Source organism: Chenopodium quinoa, unplaced genomic scaffold (genome assembly GCF_001683475.1).
Source record: "Chenopodium quinoa cultivar QQ74 unplaced genomic scaffold, ASM168347v1, whole genome shotgun sequence".
In the NCBI taxonomy this organism is placed as follows: Eukaryota; Viridiplantae; Streptophyta; class Magnoliopsida; order Caryophyllales; family Amaranthaceae; genus Chenopodium; species Chenopodium quinoa.
In genome coordinates, this window is record NW_018744693.1 from 6,105,382 (window position 1) to 6,125,984 (window position 20,603).

A 20,603-nucleotide genomic window follows, 5' to 3' on the forward strand; every position below is an offset into this window, starting at 1 on the left:
CGGAGTCTTTCAAAAAACTTGCGAAGTGCGACGATATGGCCTGGGCGATCCTTAGACTTGACAATCATATCATCGACATAGACCTCCACCTCTATGTGCATCATATCATGTAACAATGCTGTAGCTGCTCTTTGGTAGGTGGCACCCGCGTTTTTCAACCCGAATGGCATTACCGTATATCAATATGTACCCCACTGTGTGATGAATGTGGTTTTCTCCATGTCTTCTTCGGCCATCAATACCTGATTATATCCGGCGTAACCATCCATGAATGACAGGAGTGCATGGTTTGCTGTATTATCGACCAGAATGCCAATGTGAGGTAGAGGGAACCCATCTTTTGGGCTTGCTTTATTGAGATCCCTGTAATCAACACACATTCTGACCCTTCCATCCTTCTTTGGAACTGGAACCACATTTTCTATCCATTCCGGATACTTGGATACTCTGATGAAACCTGCGGCCAATTGCTTCCTGATTTCTTCTTTGATTTTGAGATCCACATCTGGTTTCATTCGGCGCAGCTTTTGTTTGACAGGCTTCATACCTGGAATGAGTGGTATCATATGTTAAGCTATATCCCTGTCAATTCATGGCATATCTTGATATGATCGAGCAAATACATCAACAAATTCACTAAGCACTTTGCGTTCATCTTGACTTAGTGTTAATCTAATTTTTACTTCTTTAACAGTCTTATCATTGGAAATGTTAATTGTTTCTGTATTTTCAATAACTGCTGTTTTATTTTCATGTTCTTCCATTGCTTTTATTATTTCTTTGTCATTTTTATCATTAGCAAAGCAATATTGATCAGGGCTAGGGGGATGGCACGCATCGTAAGCAAAGGCATTCATTTCATTGAATTTATTGGCTAATACATCAAGAGAGGCAAGGTCGGCTGCGACCTCACCAGAATTATTAGGACTAGAAGGATAGGACTCAACAAGAGACTCAGGGTTGAACTCTATAGCAGAAAGAGGGTCAGCCTCAGACTCTAAGGACTCATCTACAGACTTAGACTCAGACTCGGACTCAGACCCGGACGATTCAGACTCATCAAACATAGGACCCTCGCCAGCGGTTATTTCCAACTTCTCTCCACTCGGCGTAGTGATCCTCAATGTCTTGCGCCATCCCCTTGAAATGTTGTCAGCTTGGACGATTAACTCGGAGGGGTCGAAATCCTTGTTTGCTATGACGGCTTGAACGAGCTCGGAGTTATCATTGCAGATCGGCTTGGATTCATTCTTCTCCATTCCAAAAAGAAGGTTGATTCACAGATCATCAGAGTTCAGGCTAGCTGACTTCTCGACTGTGGAGAGCTCTTCATCGATGAAGTCACAATCGAGGAATACCTCGAATCCCGGTTAACGGATCCCATTATGGACAAATGGTTCAGGGAATTCATAGCATGGGAAGTCTTCCCCTTCTTTGATGTACTGGCCATTGAGGGTGAACGGATATGGATCCATGGCCATTTCCGTCTTTGTGATTCGAGCGTTGTTGCGAGCTTTCATTTTCAATGCAGCTTGTTTGAGATCTTCTTTTGTTGGCTCGAATCCCAAGCCGAAAGTATCCTTCTTGAGCACACCAGGATGGCCCCAATATTTAGCCATTTTCTTCTTGAGCCCAAGGGTCATTCCAGGGAAGTGACCTTGCTTCTTCAGAATGGCGTTGATACTGGTATTTGAGTAGGGATCGAAGTCGAGATGGCACCTTTCCTCTTCTTCGATCACAAGAACATCATCTAGTGAAAACCCCCACAGATCTTCATCTTCCTCGTCGTGTTCAACATGGACGATAGGAGTATCAATAACTTGAATGCGCATAGGAGAAGCGTCGATTGTAATCAGGACCCCTCCAACTATGGCTTTCACTTTCTGGTGAAGCGATGACGGAATCACCTTTAGCTCATGAAGCCAAGGGCGTCCTAATAACAGATTGAAAGAGGCCTTAATGTCCACCACCTGAAATTTGGTGCGACGTTCAATGGCCCCAGTAGTTATATTCAGTACGATAGTACCCACGACTTGACGGCGGGTATTATCGTAAGCTCGAATCCCTTGAGTGGAGGGAATCAACTCTTCATTCTTTATACCCAACTTCCTTGCAGTACGGAGTGGGCACACATTGATTGCAGAGCCATTATCAACTAGGCTCATAGGAACATTCATCTGCCTACACACTACAGTGAGGTGTAAGGCCTTATTATGTTGGTCCCCTTCCGGGGGTAGATCCTTATCAGAAAAGGAGATCAGATTGCTAGTACTCGGCAGCTCAGTAGTGAGAAAGTTGACCAATCCTTGAGGAGTCATGTCATCATCAACTCCTATCTTCACCAGAGCATTCATTACAGCCTTTCGATGCTCGTGGGAAGTGGCCAAAAGTTTCCATACATTCATCTCCATCTTGGTCTTTTGCAGCTGTTTGACCACATCGCTATTCACCGGGTCGATGGGATCAACTATCGGGTTTGATTGTGGTGGAGGTGGGTTAGGTTGTTGCAACCGTCCACTTCTAGTGAGAACCTTGACCTCAAGGTCCCCCCAAACATCTTTACTGGTGCCGAGAGATGAACAGGCTATATCTTTGAGATAGACATCTTCATCATCACTATCCCAAATCCCATTCACTTCTTCAGTGCTTGAGATAAATACAACTTCCGGCAGAAGTTCATTCATGGGTTGAATGAGTTTTGACGGATCAAAGGAGACTTCATCTCCCATGATATCCAAAGCATCAGAAAAGAGGACCTGTTTGAATGTTAGGCTTCTTGCCCCCTGGAGGGACGGGAAGTTGGTTAGCATCTATCAGGTCTTGGATTGCGTCTTTCAGCCTCCAACACTTCTCAGTGTTATGACCCTTGCCTTGATGATACTTGCAATAAGCATTGGGGTCATAGTTGGCGGTCCTATTCTCAGGTCGAGGTTCTGGAAATGGTCCAATTGGCATAATCAGTCCCTGACCATGAAGACGGTCATAAGCAGCATCATAAGTCATTCCTAAAGGCGTATAAATCCTCCTTTGCCTTTGGAATCTTTGAGGAGGAGCATTAAGGGCCAGCACATCATTGATGATATTGTTGGTAGCATTATTGGGCTTAGAAGACGAAGAAGAAGGAGTGTCGTTCTTCTTGTTTTTCCAAGTACTGTTGTTATTGTTGCTACCAACAGATTTCATCAGTTCGTCTTCGATATTGATTCCAATATCGTATACATCATCAAAGGTACTTAGGGGTAGAAACTTCAGGTGTTGCTTGTACTTATGAGTCAGGTTGGCAATGAACAAGCGAACCATTTCCTTCTCCTTGGGAGGATCCACCAAGAGCGCAGCTGTTTCTCTCCACCTGCTTAGGTAAGTGGTGAAGCCTTCATTCTCTTTCTATTTGAGAATGGAGAGTTCACGTTCAGAAGTCTTGGTCTGGATGTTACACTTGTACCGATTCATAAAGCTTTCAGTAACATCCTCCCAGGTCGCGACATGCTTGGATTCCAAAGAATAGAACCACTGTTGACAAGCATGCTCTAAGGAAAGAGGAAACACCGTAGGGAAGAGTGTCACATCTACTCCCTTAAGAGCCATAGTTGCAGAAAAAGCCTTCAAATGGAAAAGCGGGTTATCAGTAGGCTTGAACTTGGGAATATCAGTAGTGGAAAACTTCTCAGGAGCTTCTCCCTTATGGACGAGGAGGTGATAGGCTGTTCCACATAAGTGAACTCTTCAGAAATCTTGCTCATCTGTTCCTTGATCTTATCCATTGCAGCAGTAGTGACACTGTTTTGCTTGTCTTGCTCTACAGTGCTGACTCTAGTAGTGAGTATCTGCATCATGTCAGACAATCTTTCGATTGTCTTGTTGAGGTTCTCGATGTCTTCCTTAGTGGCCATTGGTTGAAAGTAGACTGGAGACGGATCTTGTGGAGATGATTGAGGTGGTTTCCTTGTACGCCTCTTTGGTATAAGAGGTTGTTGAGGTATGGACTCAAACCGTAACAATCTACCCTTGCTTATTGCCCAAGTGTTGTGACACCGAAACAAACACACCTTTAATGACCCAAACTTGACCTTAACCTATCCGGATTAAAAAAGAAAAAAAAATTTATTGAAGCTCTACTTATTAAAAAAGAAAACATGGGAGGATACCATCCGACTTACTCCGAAAAAAAACGACACAAAAAAAAACGAAACTTCCCTAAAATACGGTCAAAAGTGGTGCATGACGAAAAAAAAGTGAGTGGACATAATATGTGAGTGATTAGGTGAGGTTATAGACACGTGTTTTGACCGTATAGCTAGACACGACTCAATACTGGACACAAAAATCGAGAAAAAGACTGACGGGACACTTTCCTGGGCAGCGTGTCACGGTGCAGACTGGCGTGACACAGTTAAGCCTACCGTCAGACGGTAGACTCTCCCGTGTCACGGCACTGTTCACCGTGACACGGCAGACAATGTCGTGACACGGTGCGCAGTTCCAAGTAGTTTTGTGATTTTTTTTCAGATTTTAATCGATTTTAAGTCCGCACTAATTACTATGTGAGAATAAAAACACTCGGTCATGGGTCAAACAAAAAGAGCAAACACATTAGGGTTAGCACCGAACAAACACATAGAATTTAGGCACGATGATGTAAAAAAAAAGTTCGAAACCTAAAGTCAAGATCTATGTTCAACTATTGGTCAAGCTTTGGGTGTCAAAAAGGTACCATGGTTAAGAGTTTGGACGCGTTAGCAAGGCAGCCTCCCTTGAGGGTGTATGCCAACGGGCGGCTCCGCGAGTTCGTGATGAAATCGAACTCGACTCCATGGTTTGGGTGGATTTAATGACTCGGATGAACCCTTATTGCCATGAGCGTTTTTGGGTTGATAGAGCTTAAATCCCCCAGGGCTAAGACGCATGTAGAACACATACTTTTTTCCAGAAAAATTGAAGGAAGTCGACTGTGAGAAAAGAAAATAGGCCACCAGACAGATTTTAGGACTGCCGTGACACGGCAGAAATTCCTGTGTCACGGTACAATATACCGTCAGACGGTACACTGTACCGTGACACGGCAGACTCTGCCATGACACGGCAGTCAGAAAATCTGACTGGTGCCCTATTTGCTTTTGCGCGCAACCGAGTTATCCAATTTTTCCTACAGGACAGACCTGAATGCGACGTTAAAACGTCTATGCAGATGCAAAAATGCCAAATTGATCACAGGAATATTTTTTTCAAGAATCTTTCAAGTCTCATCCACTCATCTTAATTAAATACCAATCATTCAAATCGATAAATAATTAAGAATCCTCCCCATTGGAGTCGCCAAATTGTAGGCGTCGTTCGAAGTGCGCCTGCTTTAAAAGCATGTGGTGAACATGCTTGGCACTCATAGGAAGTGGGAATTGACATTACGATTAGGGACAAATAAAGTAGGGAGCCGCCAACAAGTTTTAAGGAACTTGTAAACCGTTCACGGATCATAAAAGGCAACCACGATAAGGGACAACGAAGGCAACAACGATTGACCCTTGAAGGTTACACCCCATTCATAATCCATGAGATTACTAACTCCATATGGTTCGGAACCACGAAAGGAGGATCGGGGATGATGGTACGAAGTGAGTCATGGAGTCACATTCGCCCGTATTGACCTCTACTCGATTCTTATATTGAAAAGCATTCCTGTGATCTCAAAGGCATACAAACAATAATTCAATTCGCTCCAAACTATTATTTAACTAAATTGGATTAAAATTAATGCACACATAACTCTAAAACTTGGTGATCACTTAAATTAATAATAAGATTAAAAGGATCCTAAACCGGTTGTCCAAATTATCTTATTAGGCGTGATTTTCAATTACATATTCCCTTTAAACATGCAATATTGTGATCAATAATAACAACAATAATAGAATCAACATTAATATTAAAACCAATTTAATCACAATCCCAACGACATAAAATTGTTAGAAAAATAATAATAATAATAAAAGAGCATGATCCTTACTTTGAATCTGTTTGTTTGCAACTACAAAACAATAAACGAGTTAGTAACTTCAAGGAAATAATAAAACAATAACTAAATTAAATTAAATAAAATAAGGTTGATTTTGGGGCCAAACCCTCAAACGATTCTACCTTTCACGCCTTGGCTTAAGGACAGAACCTCGAGTGAAATATGGACTCCTTTGAGTGCTTGAAGAAGGAATTTTGAAGTGAAAAGGAAGGCTAATGTTTAGTTCAATAGCATAGAAGAGAGAAAATAAGAATCATAGAATTTTCGTTGCCCCGTACATCAGAAATGAGGGGGTATTTATAGGGAAAATGTGCTGAGGGAGCACACGGAACCCTAAAATGATAAAAACACTAAAAAAGTATCCCGTGACACGGTCAGACTGTACCGTGACACGGTTAGACTGTACCGTCAGACGGTACAAGTTCCCGTGACACGGTCAGTTTTGGAGTGACGCGGGAAATTTTCAGAAAACGGGACGGAAAACGCGTTAAGGGTTTACGCGGAAAGGACACGGAACTTCCCGTGTCACGGGAAGTCCCACCGTCAGACGGGAACAGTTCCCGTGACACGGTCAGCTCCAGTCCATTTTTTCGTCTAAATTCATTTTTAACCCTAATTTCTTTCGGCTTTTAAAGTGCCGATTGATAATTTCGGGCTTTTTCCTGACTTTTATTATTCGGGCTAAAATAAGAAAATAATAAAATATTTGGGCCAAAAATAATAAATAATAAAATAATAAAATAAAAAGGTTTGGGCTTAAAATTAATTAACAAGTTTGGGCTAAAATTAAAACTATGCTTTTACCAAACATCAAGACTAATCCATGGACCTTTCAAAAATATGAATTTAATAAAATACGATTTTTTAAGCACTCTCGGGATTAAATACTAAACCCGACCAATAGTGGCGGTGAAAGGTTATTTATTATCGGATTTGATTTTGGGGAGACATTTTTAGGTGTCTACAATGAGTGATTTTGACATGACAAGGCATGCTTCAGCGTTATGTTAAGATTTCATGACAAAGGGTTCCTAAGGGAAGTATATTTGGTCATGTATCTGTGTTGTGTGTGATAGTGACACTAAAGTTAGGCCGCAAGGGCTAAGTGTGTGGGAAAATATATTGAAAAGAGTCAAATGGTGGTGACTCTTAGGCTACGTAAGCTAATAATGTAGGGATCAAGCCCCCAAGTCTAGATCTAAGTAAATAGGGATGAGCATAGGAGATCCCTTGATATGATCATGGTGTGTGAATGTGAATATGAATGCATGTTTATTACAGCCGCACCTCGATGTGAGGTTGCCTACGTATCCGTTAGGAATCAGGCCGAACGTAGCTCTAGCCGAACCTCACACAAGTGTGTATACCTCAAAAAGGTCTTTTGGAGGGTTGTAACAATGTTAGGCTAAAGGTTATAGAATAAGGGGATAAAAGCTAAAAACCCTCGATAAGCCCCCAAGGCGTGCAACTTTGCTATTGAATATTTGTATTTTCATGCTTGAGGTTTTCTACTCTTTTTTAGCTCTTTCTTTTTCTTTAGAATTTATTTCATTTTTATAAGTGTTGGCAATCCCAATCATGCGGTCTATCACTCACTTGGCATTCATGTTTCTCAGGCACGGTACCGAGCACTCGATAAGAGACGCAATCTAAGACGTATTCATATCAAAGACGTGTTCATGTCAAAGACATTGGAACACTTGCCCTTTTGTACACTTTATTTATTTTTTATTGCTTATTTTTTGCTATTTTAATCTTTTGAAATTACTCAAGCTCTTTTTTTTCTTTTTTAAATTCATAAAGTACACACCATCCCATCTCAAGATTAGGTAGATATGGGTTAAAAAATGAAAGGCCTATCGTTAGACGAGGCTCAAAATGGTTTATGAAGAAAGGATTGTAAATTAGAAGGGTGAAAAGCAATATGATGTGGCTACAAGGGGTTCCTCAAATCATTGGTATACCTTGTGTTTAGTTCGACAATTTTTTTTTTAAATAATTTTTTTTAATGCAAAGCAACGCAATGATCATATGCAAGGAAATAAATGCTCATTTTATTAAAAGGGAAAAGAAAGAATCTACAAATTTAATCTAAGGGAAAAGAAAGGTGCCTATGCTAAACTTATTGGGGAAAGGATAAATAAAAAGAAATAGAAAAAGAGGTCATGAAATCTCGTCGTTCAAGCTAGCCTTTGTCTTGTGTCATTTGCTTCATCATCACCCAGTCTTCTCGTTAGCTAAAGGCAATGGGATCTTATTTGCTTATATGAGATCTTGAATGAGATTTTGAAACCTGTATCATTCATCAGTAGTATGACCGCGTCCTCGATGGTACTTGCAATAAGAGTTGGGACCATCTCGAAGATCGATTTTCTGGTGTTGGATCCTCGGTAGGGCCAATAAGTTTGATTAACTCTCGATCATAGAGACGATCGAAAGTTGCATCGTAGGTCATTCCAATAGGTGTGAACTCTCTCCTGGGTTTCCTTATAGATCCTTGATTTCCATGGCTAAGACACCATTATGGTCAAAGGTACTAACATTACTACTAGAGTGGGCGTTTTCGGAAGAAGAAGGATTGTCGTTCTTCTTTCCTTTCCAGCCATTGGGGTTACTATTGTTAGTAGCTTTTTGTTTTGCGAGGTCATCTTCGATTTCAATTCCGATGTCATAAACGGCTTTGAAAGTATCCAAATTATGTTGATATTTTAAATGCTTCGAATACTTATCTTGGAGTTTCTTGATAAACATCCTCACAGATTCTTTTTCGGAGGGCACCTCAATCATCTTAGCAGAAGTTTCCCTCCACTTATTGAAGAAAGAAGTAAAGCCTTCATTCTCTTTTTGTCTTAGCATTTCAAGTTGTCTATAATCTGTTTCGACTTGAATGTTACACTTGTATCTATCAATGAAAGCATTTACTATCGATTCCCAGGTAGAGGTTTTCTCTTAGTCAAGAGAAAAGAACCATTGTTGACAAACAGTTTCAAGTGATAAAGAAAACAAGGAATGAAAGACTTTTTTTTATCAATCCCCTTAATGTTCATTATAGTTTCAAAGGCTCTTAAGTGAAGATAAGGATTATCTGTTGCCTTGAATTTAGGGATGTCAGTAGTATTGAACTTATGCGGAAGAAGTTCCTTGTCCAGCGAGACACCTTGTGAACTAATGCCTTGGAATTTGTAGTCACTAGATAGCTTGCTCAAGCTCTCTTTCATGAGCTCCATTTGTTGTTGCTTCATAGGGTCATTGATTTTGAGGGTTAAAGCCATCAACGCCTCGGTCACATCAGTTAATTGGTTCCTGAGTTCGTTGACTTCTTCTTGAGTTGCCATTATCTTCTTAGCTTTCCTCTTTTGACGAATCGGTTTATCAAAAAGTAAGACTTGAACAAAGGTGTTGTCCTTGATTAATCGCCCTTCTCTCCTTGACCAAGTATTGTGGAAAGGGAAATTAGGGATATTCATTGTTAATTATTTGACTCAACTCTATTCAACATGCATATATGAAAGAAGGTAGGAAGAATGAAGGTTGTGATGTGAAGAAAAATGATGTAGATTGAGAGATATGAAGAAACTAGGAATAGAATGTACCCCCAACTCAAATGACGGAAAAAAAAAAAAAAAAAAAAAAAAAAAAAAAAAAAAACCGACTCATGCATGAACCTAAGACATGGTCATAGTGACATATACTCAAAGTGTGTGCTAAGACTAGTGAGTGTAGGTGACATGTTAAGACTCGTGTCATGACCATGTGGCTAGACTATGTGACTAGACTCGAACAAAGACTAAGTTAAGACCTCGCGTATATGCATTAAACTGGACAGGCTGTGGTATTTTAGTCATAACTTTTGATCTGTGACTCTAATTGGGATCAAACCAACGCCAAATTAAAGATAAAACTCGGGGCTACAGATCCATAGGTTGTAAGACTCGTAGTTCTTCCTAGAACTCCGGCTATGACCAAAATAAGTTGACGCTTGTGCAGTATACGGGAATAAAAATCCGGGTTGACTTAAAGGAACTATAACTCGATTTTAGACATATTTATTAGCTCAAATTAATGAATTAATTAAGCAAAGTCCTTTAGTCATTAATTAGTTTATTAAGTCTTATTTACAAACACAAGTCACACCAAACGGTTAGGAAATACACATAAAGTATGCACAAGTAGTCAAGTAGTCACAATATGATGCAATGAGTTTGCAACCTAACCATGGCTCTATTTCTCTAAAGTTCGGGATATGGGTTAGTCAAAGAGGGTCCATGGTTACTTGTCCGGATGCACCGTGCGGAAGCCTAACCGTGAAGGGTTGGCGCGAGTGGATGGGACACCGCGAGTTAAGAACTCGCTTCCATGGTTTGGTGAATTCAACATTCTCGGATGTACCCTTTGTTGCAAAGAGTATTCAATCAGGTAGATAGAGCATGAATTCCCAGAGGTTATGTCCATATGTAGAATACATATGGGTTTTAGAAAAGTGAGAAAAACTCAATCAGGAAGTAGGATCGAGCAAACAGTGCTAAAAACTGGTCGAAATTAGAACGCATATTTTTGGCTCGGTATTGGAAGAACTTGGCGCCAGCAAACCGAGGTCGGCGCCACAATTTGGCTTTAGCGCCTGACGACAGAAGTTGTCTCCTAGCGCTAAAGTCAAATAAGTGGCGCTAGACTTTGTTTCCTTACGCTAGTTCCTACATGCCTCAGCAGCTTTCTGTGCTCGATAAAATTTTCCAGTTTCGTGCAGCATTATTTCGATCCTAGTTGTGAAAGATATTCCTCAAATTTCCTACGTGTAAAAATCCTATGTTTTAACTCATTACGAATGGTCTTTCCAATGAGATCTTTTTTATGCATATGACAATAATGTTAATCAAAATTACGCACATGAAATACTTAGAACTTTTCGAGTCTCATCCACTCATTCTAAATCATTGCCGAAATAAATTTCAGGAACTAAAATAGAAATCCTCCCTAGTGGAGTCGCCAAAAACTGTAGGGAATATTTCAAGCATTACCCCTAACTTGAACCCCACTGTGATCATACATTAAAGTACGGTGGCGTCCAAAGGGAAAGAAGATAGAGCAAAAGAGTCGCCAACAAGTTTTAGGAACTTGTAAATCGTTCACGAGGTGAAGGTTACACCCCTTAACGATCCAGGAGATCGTTAACTCCAATAGATCTGGAACCATGACTGGTAGTTCGGGGATGAAGGTACAAATCCAACCTAAAAGAGATTGAACCTGTCCTAATAATAGGCCTCTACTTTATTCTGATCGTATTCATGTGCGCTTTCTGACTAACATACAATCAATAGGTTTACCTTAAACCTGTTTATCTATGTTGGTTGAATATTATTGCACAAATAAATCTATTATTGGTGATCACTTGAATTATAATTATATTAACCCTAACAAGATTATTAATTATCTTATTAAGCGTGATTACAAGTACCAATTCCCTTTAAACATGCATAAAAGGCATGATCAAGCAATAACAATAAATATAATCAAGCAACATAATAATAACAAATAATAATAATCATAATCATCATAATAATCATAATAATAATAATAATAATAATAATAATAATACTAATAATAATAATAATAATAATAATAATAATAATAGTAAGATCCTAGGCATGATACTAACAAGATTAATAACAAACCCTAGCATGTTTAAACAATAAAAATCAAATATTTAGCCCTAACATGATACTAACATGAATATTAGGAAAGAAAATAGGAAGCATCACAGGAATCACAATTATTATATTTGATATTAGAAATTTTAGTTGTTACCCTAAACATGATACTAGGAAGATCAAAACACCCTAATATGACGCTAGGAATCATAATAGCAACCTAGACATGATTTCTATATCATAATATCAATAAATCAATTAAAGCACTTACTTGGATGTCTCATATCTCTTTCTAATAACAAAATAAACGCGTTAGTAACTTCAAGGAAAATATTTAAACAATTAAATTAAATAATTGAAATAAAGATATGGGACCAAACCCTCATAAATATTAAACCTTTCACGTCTAGGGTGAAGACAACTTCGAACAATGCTAGGTGTGTCTAGTGCTAATGTATGAGGAATTGTGTTTGTAAAATGGTTGGTTTAGAAAGAGAGAGAGAATCAAGAAATTCATGATGAGAGTTGATGGGAAGAAAGAATTAGAAATAATAAGAATTGATGATTGAAAACAGAATTTTAAGAGGCTATTTATAGAGAAAATCAGTCGGATGGATAAAAAACAAATCAGAGTTTCAACGAAAATAAAACACGATTAGCGCCAGACACTGGTTATTAGCGCTAGGCGCTGAAGGTTAGCGCCAGGCGCCAAGCCTTAGCGCCAGGCGCTAATGCTTGTCGTCAGGCGCTAATAATCAGTTTCACGCATTTTTGTTTTTATCATATCTTTTGATCCAGAAGTCCAAATAAGGCATATAATATATCGTTGAAAAGCTCTTGAAGTCTAATTTCCAATCCAATTGGAATATATTAAAATATTTTGTAGATAAAAAGATATTGCCGAAATAGTGGAAGGGTGTCAGTTTTGGATAGAGTTTTGTATTCCATTCACATCTTTTTCGTAATAGCTCGGATTTAATATTATAATATATCATTGGAAAGATAATTTCAAATCTATCTAACCATATAAAATTTGGATAAATATTATGAGGCACGATAATAAAATCTGAAAATATTCCACTTCGTACAAAACAAGGATTCTAAAAAGGAGTAGTTTTATTCAATTTCAAACTCTTTGAAACATAATTATCAATTCTAACTCCATTAGGATTTAAAAGAACCTTCTAAAATATTCTAGAAGACTATACTCAATCCTAATAGTTTTAGGAATGATAATTAATAATAGGCCCTCCCCTACATCATTGGGCGGCATATAAAAAACAAATCGGGCCCAATTTAGTATTTTGGCCATAAATTCCTCATTATTCATCGGAATTGGGCTTATAATATATCGTTGGAAAGGTCTTTTCAAGCCCTATCCAACTATACTATTATTGGACCCTTATCATGGACCAAACTAAACTGGAATGCACGTTTTTTATAAATAAGGTAAGAAAAGAAATATTTTCAAAAACAGAAAGAAGAGATATTTTAATAAAAACATCCTCATCACTAGACTTTTCACACTTTCTCTTTGTTCGATAATCAAATGACATGAAAGGTATTCATCACTGGGTTTGGTTTTGGGGAGACACAAATGGGTGTCTACAGTACGAGATCGAGGTTCTTACCAGAATTCAAATAGTGGGACAAGCAAAGATCAAGAACAAATATGAGGTTTTTGCACTGCCAGTCTCAGTTGTGAGCAAGGACTTCTAAGGAAAATATACATGTTTTTTGTGTTAGTGGCTTCCTTTTGATGATGTGTCGTCATTCATGTATGATTTTGCTTAAGCCACTAGTTGTTAAGAATGTTTGATGCATCTTTTCCCTTTCGTTTACTTCATTATTTAAATATATATTATTTTGATGGACTTTTTACAAAATTGAAATATCCTCACGAAGGGCGTGATAGATTGGGCAAGGCATGTACTCAATGTAGTAAAATACAACCATGTCAAATTTCCTTTTGTGGCATTTGAGCCAAACCATGTAATATATTATTAAAATTAGTAATGGTTATTAAGTTGTTTATTAAACATGTTACAATTTAAGTTCAGATTGGATTTTACCTATTAGACAGGTTTGAATTCATCTTAAGATTGAATGTCACCTATAAAGATTGCATGTTAACTATGAAACATGTTAAATTCATGGTATTATTCAATTTTCAATACCAAAGTCCAATATTCAATACACAATGCAAAGGTTTGGTTATTGGTATTATTATTGAAAGCCAGTATCATTATCCGGTGGGCCATATGGTTAAATCTATTATATGGGCCTTTTGCTTAAATATATTATATGGCCATATGGTTAAATATGTTATATGGGCCTTTTGCTTAAAAATATTATATGGGTCAAATGGCTAAATCTATTATATGGGCCTTTTACTTAATAGATCATCTAAATGTACTTGTACTTGTCATCTTTTAATAGATCATCTAAATTGATACTACCATTAACAAAACTAGAACAATGTTGACATAACTAGAAGCCATAATAGATAACCCCTAATTGATAATTCCATTAACAAGACTAGTACAATGTAAACACAAGTTAAACATAGTACATTGATATTAGTGAGAACAAACGAAGTTCAGTTATAAGTATTCCTAATAATATCTGTAGTAAGGACTTAATTGGTGGCAACACTTCAGCAAAAGGGATATGTGTGGAGCGATTCCATTAGAACTCTATTGACTTGCTCGATGCTCCAGTTTCAATATTGGCACCATTTTGCTGCTACTCTAAAGTCAAAGGGATCGTTCTTGTTAGCAATATTAGACCGTAAGCATCTTCTTTTAGACTGCAACAGAGGAAGCCAATTATCTTAGTTAAGTAAAAAAAGTTTCGAGCAATTAAACAAAGGTTGCTATAAAGCTTACCATGGATGAACCATTGAATGAGGATGGGTAGAATGTGTCCAGTATGTACTGAGTGGAAGGTTGTACACACCATTTCAAGGGCATATCAGTAAGATGGTTGACAGTAAAAGTATACATAAAATTGAATTTTACACTTACGTCGTTACGTTATTGGCCGGGTACGTCCTTGTACCCTTTCTTCGCTAATGTTTTGTTGTGCCCACCCTTTGGCCTTCCCCTGTGCCTTTTAGGTTTAATTGGGTCTAAAATGGTACCTGTGGTAGCAACACAATGGTTAGTTTCAATGGTGTGCAATTGAGACACTGCCTTTGCTGGGTGTCCCTTGCGCTTCTGTGTTATTTTACTAGGATCATGAACTGGTGGGGGGTAGGCTGGGGAAAGGATTCAATCGCAGCAGACTTAGGAGGTCGTCCCCTGCGCTTCTTCACTTCACGGGGTTGTTCTAGATGGCCAACTGTGGTATTGTTCTTGTCAGTAGCAAAGGTTGTGCCTGCATCTAGATCTCTAAGTTTGTTTGCATCATCATTAGCTGAGATATCAACTGTTGGTTGTTCATTAACATCCAACAAGTACTGACCCCCCCCCCATCACCATCACCCTCCCCTACAGCGGGGTCATCGTAATACATAACTTCATCATTAACTAAATTATGTACAGAAGACATAGTCACAACTACATCTACTGACTTGGGTTGGGAAGGACCAGGCCCACTAGGGAAGGCAACAACTTCTGGAAGTGGATTGAGTTCATCTTTCTTCTGTTTAAGCTTCTGGACTTGAGCCTTCAATTTAGCAATACCCTGTAGAACAACCTGAATAGCTGCATCATCAGCTGTCGAAGCCACTTCAGAAAATGGCTCAAAAGCATTAAGCATCTTGTTACACCTCTTAATTGTCACCGAAAGTGAGGGGTCATGATAGGGTACTTTAACCCTCGTGTGCCTAGGCATAACGTCCTTGTGCCATTGAGTGAGGATATATTTCTCAGGGATCTCAAAAACCAGATTCTGATCAAGAATGCGCATACTGTGCTTACACATTATGCCAAATGTCTCAAACTTACGACAGTCACACTCTTCTTTCGTAATAGTGTCAAAGGTAACGCGATAAAACCTCCTCCTATCAGTTATTTCCTCATGACTATGCCCCAGTGGAACAATCCACACCCGATCCTCTAGCAAGTATTAAACAACGTTATCTGATAACCACTGTTCATCTAGGTAATGGAAATACATCAGCCTAGATAATTCAGTATGAACCTCTTGAAATTTTGTGTCAGTGTACAGCCTTTGAACCACCTTCTCCAACTTAAAACCACTCATCAACCTTCTAAGGTATTTTGAGCAGTTATCATCAACATCCACCTCGTCTTTCACGTGCTTCATCATAGCTCGGGTGTATTGCCTTGGGAACTCAAACAACTTGGTTTTTTGATTTACAAAGCCATCGAAAAAGCTGTTTGTACTCTCCACTCTCTGCGTCATTTTCATGCCCGCCCAAAAAAACTCCTTCATGAATGCAGGCACCCACATGTGCCTTTCTTCATATAAACCACACAACCATTCATTACTTTCAAGGTTGTACTGATTGATTGTAGCAGTCCAACTCCTTTCAAACTCATCAATCGTAAAACTCTCTTATACAACAGATTTAAGCTTGTTCTTAAACTCATTATACCTGTACCAAATGATGCCAGTAGGATTCAAACAAAAATATTTCAACAACTAAACAATAGACAATTATAACCTATAAATCACATCATAATTCAGACTCAGAATAAGCTGCCAGTAGGGTAAATTATCTGATTTCAAAGCAAAGGTTGGAAAAGTGATCAAATAAGAGATAGGGCACTTCCAAAGGTAATTTCCCTTTGCACCAAAAACAAAGGAAATTTCCCTAGCTTATCTATAAATTTGGACAGTATATGCCAAATACACCACCTATGTCTTGTATTAGGCATCAGTTCAGCCAATGGTTTACGCATCGCGACAGCTTGATCAGTTAGAAAACCTAAAGGTGCTTTGCCACCCATGCAAGTCAACCATTGCTGGAAAACCCAACGGAATGCTTCTGAATCCTCGTGAGAATCAAGTGCACATCCAAGCAATAGAGATTGTCCGTGGTGGTTCACCCTAACAAAATTAAGAAAGGGAAATTCATACTCGTTAGTAAGGTAGGTTGCGTCAAATTAGACTATATCACCAAAGCATTCGTACGCAGCCCGACTTCGGGCAACAGTCCATAAAACATCTATCAACCCGCCATCAGCATCAACCCTATTTGCATGGAAAAAATTCTGATTATCGACCATCATATACTCAAAATAAGCCATCATAGCAGCCGAGTCACCGCCTTGCATCTTAGATTTCCGCTTCTTATAAACTTCATGCTGAAAATCTTTCACAGTCATAGTCAAATTTTCTTCCATTTCAGTCCCAAGATAACTGTGAATTTTACCAACTAGAACACCCTCCTCATAATAATTCATTAACTTCTTCCTAACATTAGATGAGTAATTCTTCATTCTGTACTCCTTAACCAGTTTTGCTTTGCCTGGGCTTGTTAAGTGTTTATGTTTTAACTCTGCAGTCTTAATCTCCCTCACACCTTCCCCATTCACAATTGCATAAATCCTTGCCTCGCACTCACACTTCTTTGATTTTCTCTTACAACGGCTTAGCTCATCCTCTCCAATTACACCTCCAACAACCCCACTAGTTGCACAGACCTGCATTTTTTTAGCTCTCTTTTTAGCCTCCCTAACTGCCCTCATATCAAGTCTACCCCAACACTCACAATGCCATGTCATCGCCCTACGTTCCTTTTCCTTGGTGTATGAGCCTTGCACCCTGGTCCGCCCAAAACCTTTATTTTGGCGTATTCCTTGTAATAGGCTTCAACGTCCTGCCATGTTTTAAAAACCATTCCTTCCATGGAGGGTTCCACATAAGGATCAACAGTAACCTTATTACTCGAAACAATGGTGTGGACAGTCTCTACTGTCCTAACTGGCGTCATGTAACAAACATGACTGCCATCTACACAACCCCACCATCTAATCCCGGGGAAACAGAAGGAACCACCTCAACACACCCCCGATTAGGAGAGCACTCAACATCAAAAGCAGTGCTACAACTCATTCCAACTACTCAATCAAACTAATAGATCAAATATACACCAATACCCACAAATATTGTATCCAGTATCTGCTGAATACATCAAATAACAACATACATAAATCACGAAGTTTAATATATGATGTCCAAGTAGCAAAATAATCACACCACAAAAACAGTACCAATTACCAAACTAATCATGGATAATCTAAACAAGTATAATGGAATTAATATAGAATGAATGTGAAACGACAAACTATTGCACAGATAATCTAATCAAATTCATAAAAGCATACGTAGACAAATACTAATACTCCCAATGAGTAGAAACCAACAATGATGATATAAACCCCAATTGAGTTCAAACAATTAAGAAATTAATGTCATCTCAAACAAACCCTATACGACCAACGAATTTATAACAGTATATTGACAAATTTGTATTTTTCGATTTGTTCAGCTTCATCTCGATTTTTTTTAGTTGATTTTCTTTTCTAAATTTTACATTCTACTCTGCTAGATATTTACTCTTTGATAATCAATTTTGTTATTTTTCATTTTATTTTCAGTCTTTCTATCTCTTATATGAACTGTTGATTTAATTATTTTTTTGTTGGTCATTATGTGTATTTTGCAGGTGAAAATTCAATATTCAAACAATATATTTGATTGTAGCTATATCAATTTTGTTAGAAGAAAATTGTCATAATTTTTGAAGTTTGAGAGGATTAGATATGTAAAAATGATTATTCCTTTAACTTATTTAATTTGTATTTTATGAGGTTTTATAAAGGTTGGTTTCAATCTCTTCTAATCAGATCACTTCTTTAATTTAATTAGTGTTTTTCATGAGATTTTTTTGGATCATAATTTTGTTGGGTGTTCCAATTACCCTCCTATAAAATATTCATAATAAAGATACGACCTTTTTCTCCAAATCATTCATTTAATTATATTTATTATCATCATAAATATATAGAGTTTAGTATACTAAATTTATTAATTTTATAGGCTTTGATCTATTTTAGTTTTTATATAGCATAATCATATGTTTGTTGCCTTTGACTTGCTTATTCATACTTATTTAATTTATTTTTGAAATTTGGCTTTATGAATATAATATTTGGTCATCAATTAAATTCTTTACTTTTGTATTGTGTAATAACGAGCGCTTTTCATAGAAATATTACATTAGCAGTTAATTTTTCACTCATTTAATTATATGAAAACACTATTTCAATTAGCGGTTTTGTTTTAACTTTGGGAAAAAAAATAATTGCTAATGTAAACGGTACATCTAAAGCTGTCAATTGGGGTAAACGGGTCGGGTTTGGGTTTGGGTTAGGTAAGTGTAGGTCTAGTTAACTTGGGGTCGGGTCAAATCGGGTTAATGTCGTAACCTATGCGTGTCGGGTTCAGGTTGAGTCATGCTTGAGTCGGATCATGTTAGGTCATACATCTTATCGGGTTTTGGTCGGGTCTATAACAGGTCGGGTTATATTCGAGTCGGGTGAATAATAGGTCGAGTTTAATTCGAGTTTTCACGAGTTAAAATGAGTTAAGGTCATTCTCAAGTTCGAGTCGAGTTCGGTTGAAGTCAATAATTTGCGGGTTATAATCATGTTGGGTCATACTCGGGTTCGAGTCGAGTTCAGTTCAAGTAAAAAAATTGCAGGTGATAATCAAGTTGGGTCAATTCCAAGTCGGGTCATTCTCGGGTTCAAGTTAGGTTTGGTTCAAGTCAATAATTTGCAGGTTACAATCAGATCGGGTCATTTATAAGTCGGGTCATGTTTGGGTTCGTGTCACAAATATTATGTTAATCTTGGTTTCGGGTTGATTTCAGGTCGAGGCATATTGGTTCGGGTACATTTTTTGGTCGGTTTGTTAACAATTCATGTAATGATGTTTACGTTTAATCATTATCGATTTCTTCATTTATTGTAAGAGATATAATTTCAGAAAAGTTCAAATTCGAGCTAATTAGTTCAAATAAGTTTTGATAAGCTATACGTAATGAGTTCATAAAATTAAAATAAAAAATAAAAAAGCCAGTAACAACGTAACTATATAACTATATTTTGATCACTATTAATAAGGTGGTCTACATTGAATTTAATGTGATTTGAAATTAGGTTAGGAACTCACTTGATAATCACTTCTATAAAAATATTGGAGTACTACTACACCAATTTACATTTACAAATAATAATAATAATAATAATAATAATAATAATAATAATAATAATAATAATAATAATAAAAGGGCTTAATCATATAATAAGATTTTTTAGAGAGGAACGAAAACATAAAATAACTCTAACAATTTGATATTTGGGTTGTGTTGATCGATGATTTAGTAGGTTCTTTTTATTTTAATTACTTCATATGGTGTTATATTTTATTTTGTAGGTGAAGCAGACTATTTCAATCTCCTATCTTTACTAGTTTTGTTTTTGGATATAGCAATTATTATTTTAATTAACTTTCTGTTTATAATTTATTTATGCTATGTTTGGATAAGAAATTAGAAGGGAAATGGAAGGGAGGGAAATAGGAGGAAGGGGAAGGAAGGGAAAGTGGAGGAAATGATGAGCTCCATTTTCCCTCCAAATCTCTCTAATTTTGAAGGGATGGTCTTTATTAAAGGAGGAGGGAAAATGGATCCCTCCCTCCCCCTCCCCTTCCCTCCCCCAACATATTATCCAAATAAGAAACTTTGTCTCCCTCCCTTTCCCTTCCCTTCCTTTCCTTCCATTTTTGGTTATCCAAACATAGCCTTAGTGTTTTTTTAATATTACAATTGTTATACCAAAATCAATTTACATACCCAAGAGTAATTGCGCTATTGAAATATACACTTTTTTATATTCCATTATTAGTTATAACCCGCACATTAGCATGGGCACATACTAATTTAGTTAAGAATGGTAGAGTCAATT

General features: G+C 37.6%; 1 protein-coding gene across 1 annotated transcript; it reads right to left on the reverse strand.

Annotated features, from left to right (window-relative positions):
• Positions 1 to 15,042: 15,042 nt before the first annotated feature.
• On the reverse strand, positions 15,043 to 16,029 carry LOC110702353 (protein FAR-RED ELONGATED HYPOCOTYL 3-like). Its single transcript, XM_021880059.1, has 2 exons — positions 15,805 to 16,029; positions 15,043 to 15,717 (listed from the first exon to the last, which is right to left on the reverse strand). The coding sequence occupies exons 1-2, from the start codon at positions 16,027 to 16,029 to the stop codon at positions 15,043 to 15,045; spliced, it is 900 nt and encodes a 299-aa protein (XP_021735751.1).
• Positions 16,030 to 20,603: the final 4,574 nt, after the last annotated feature.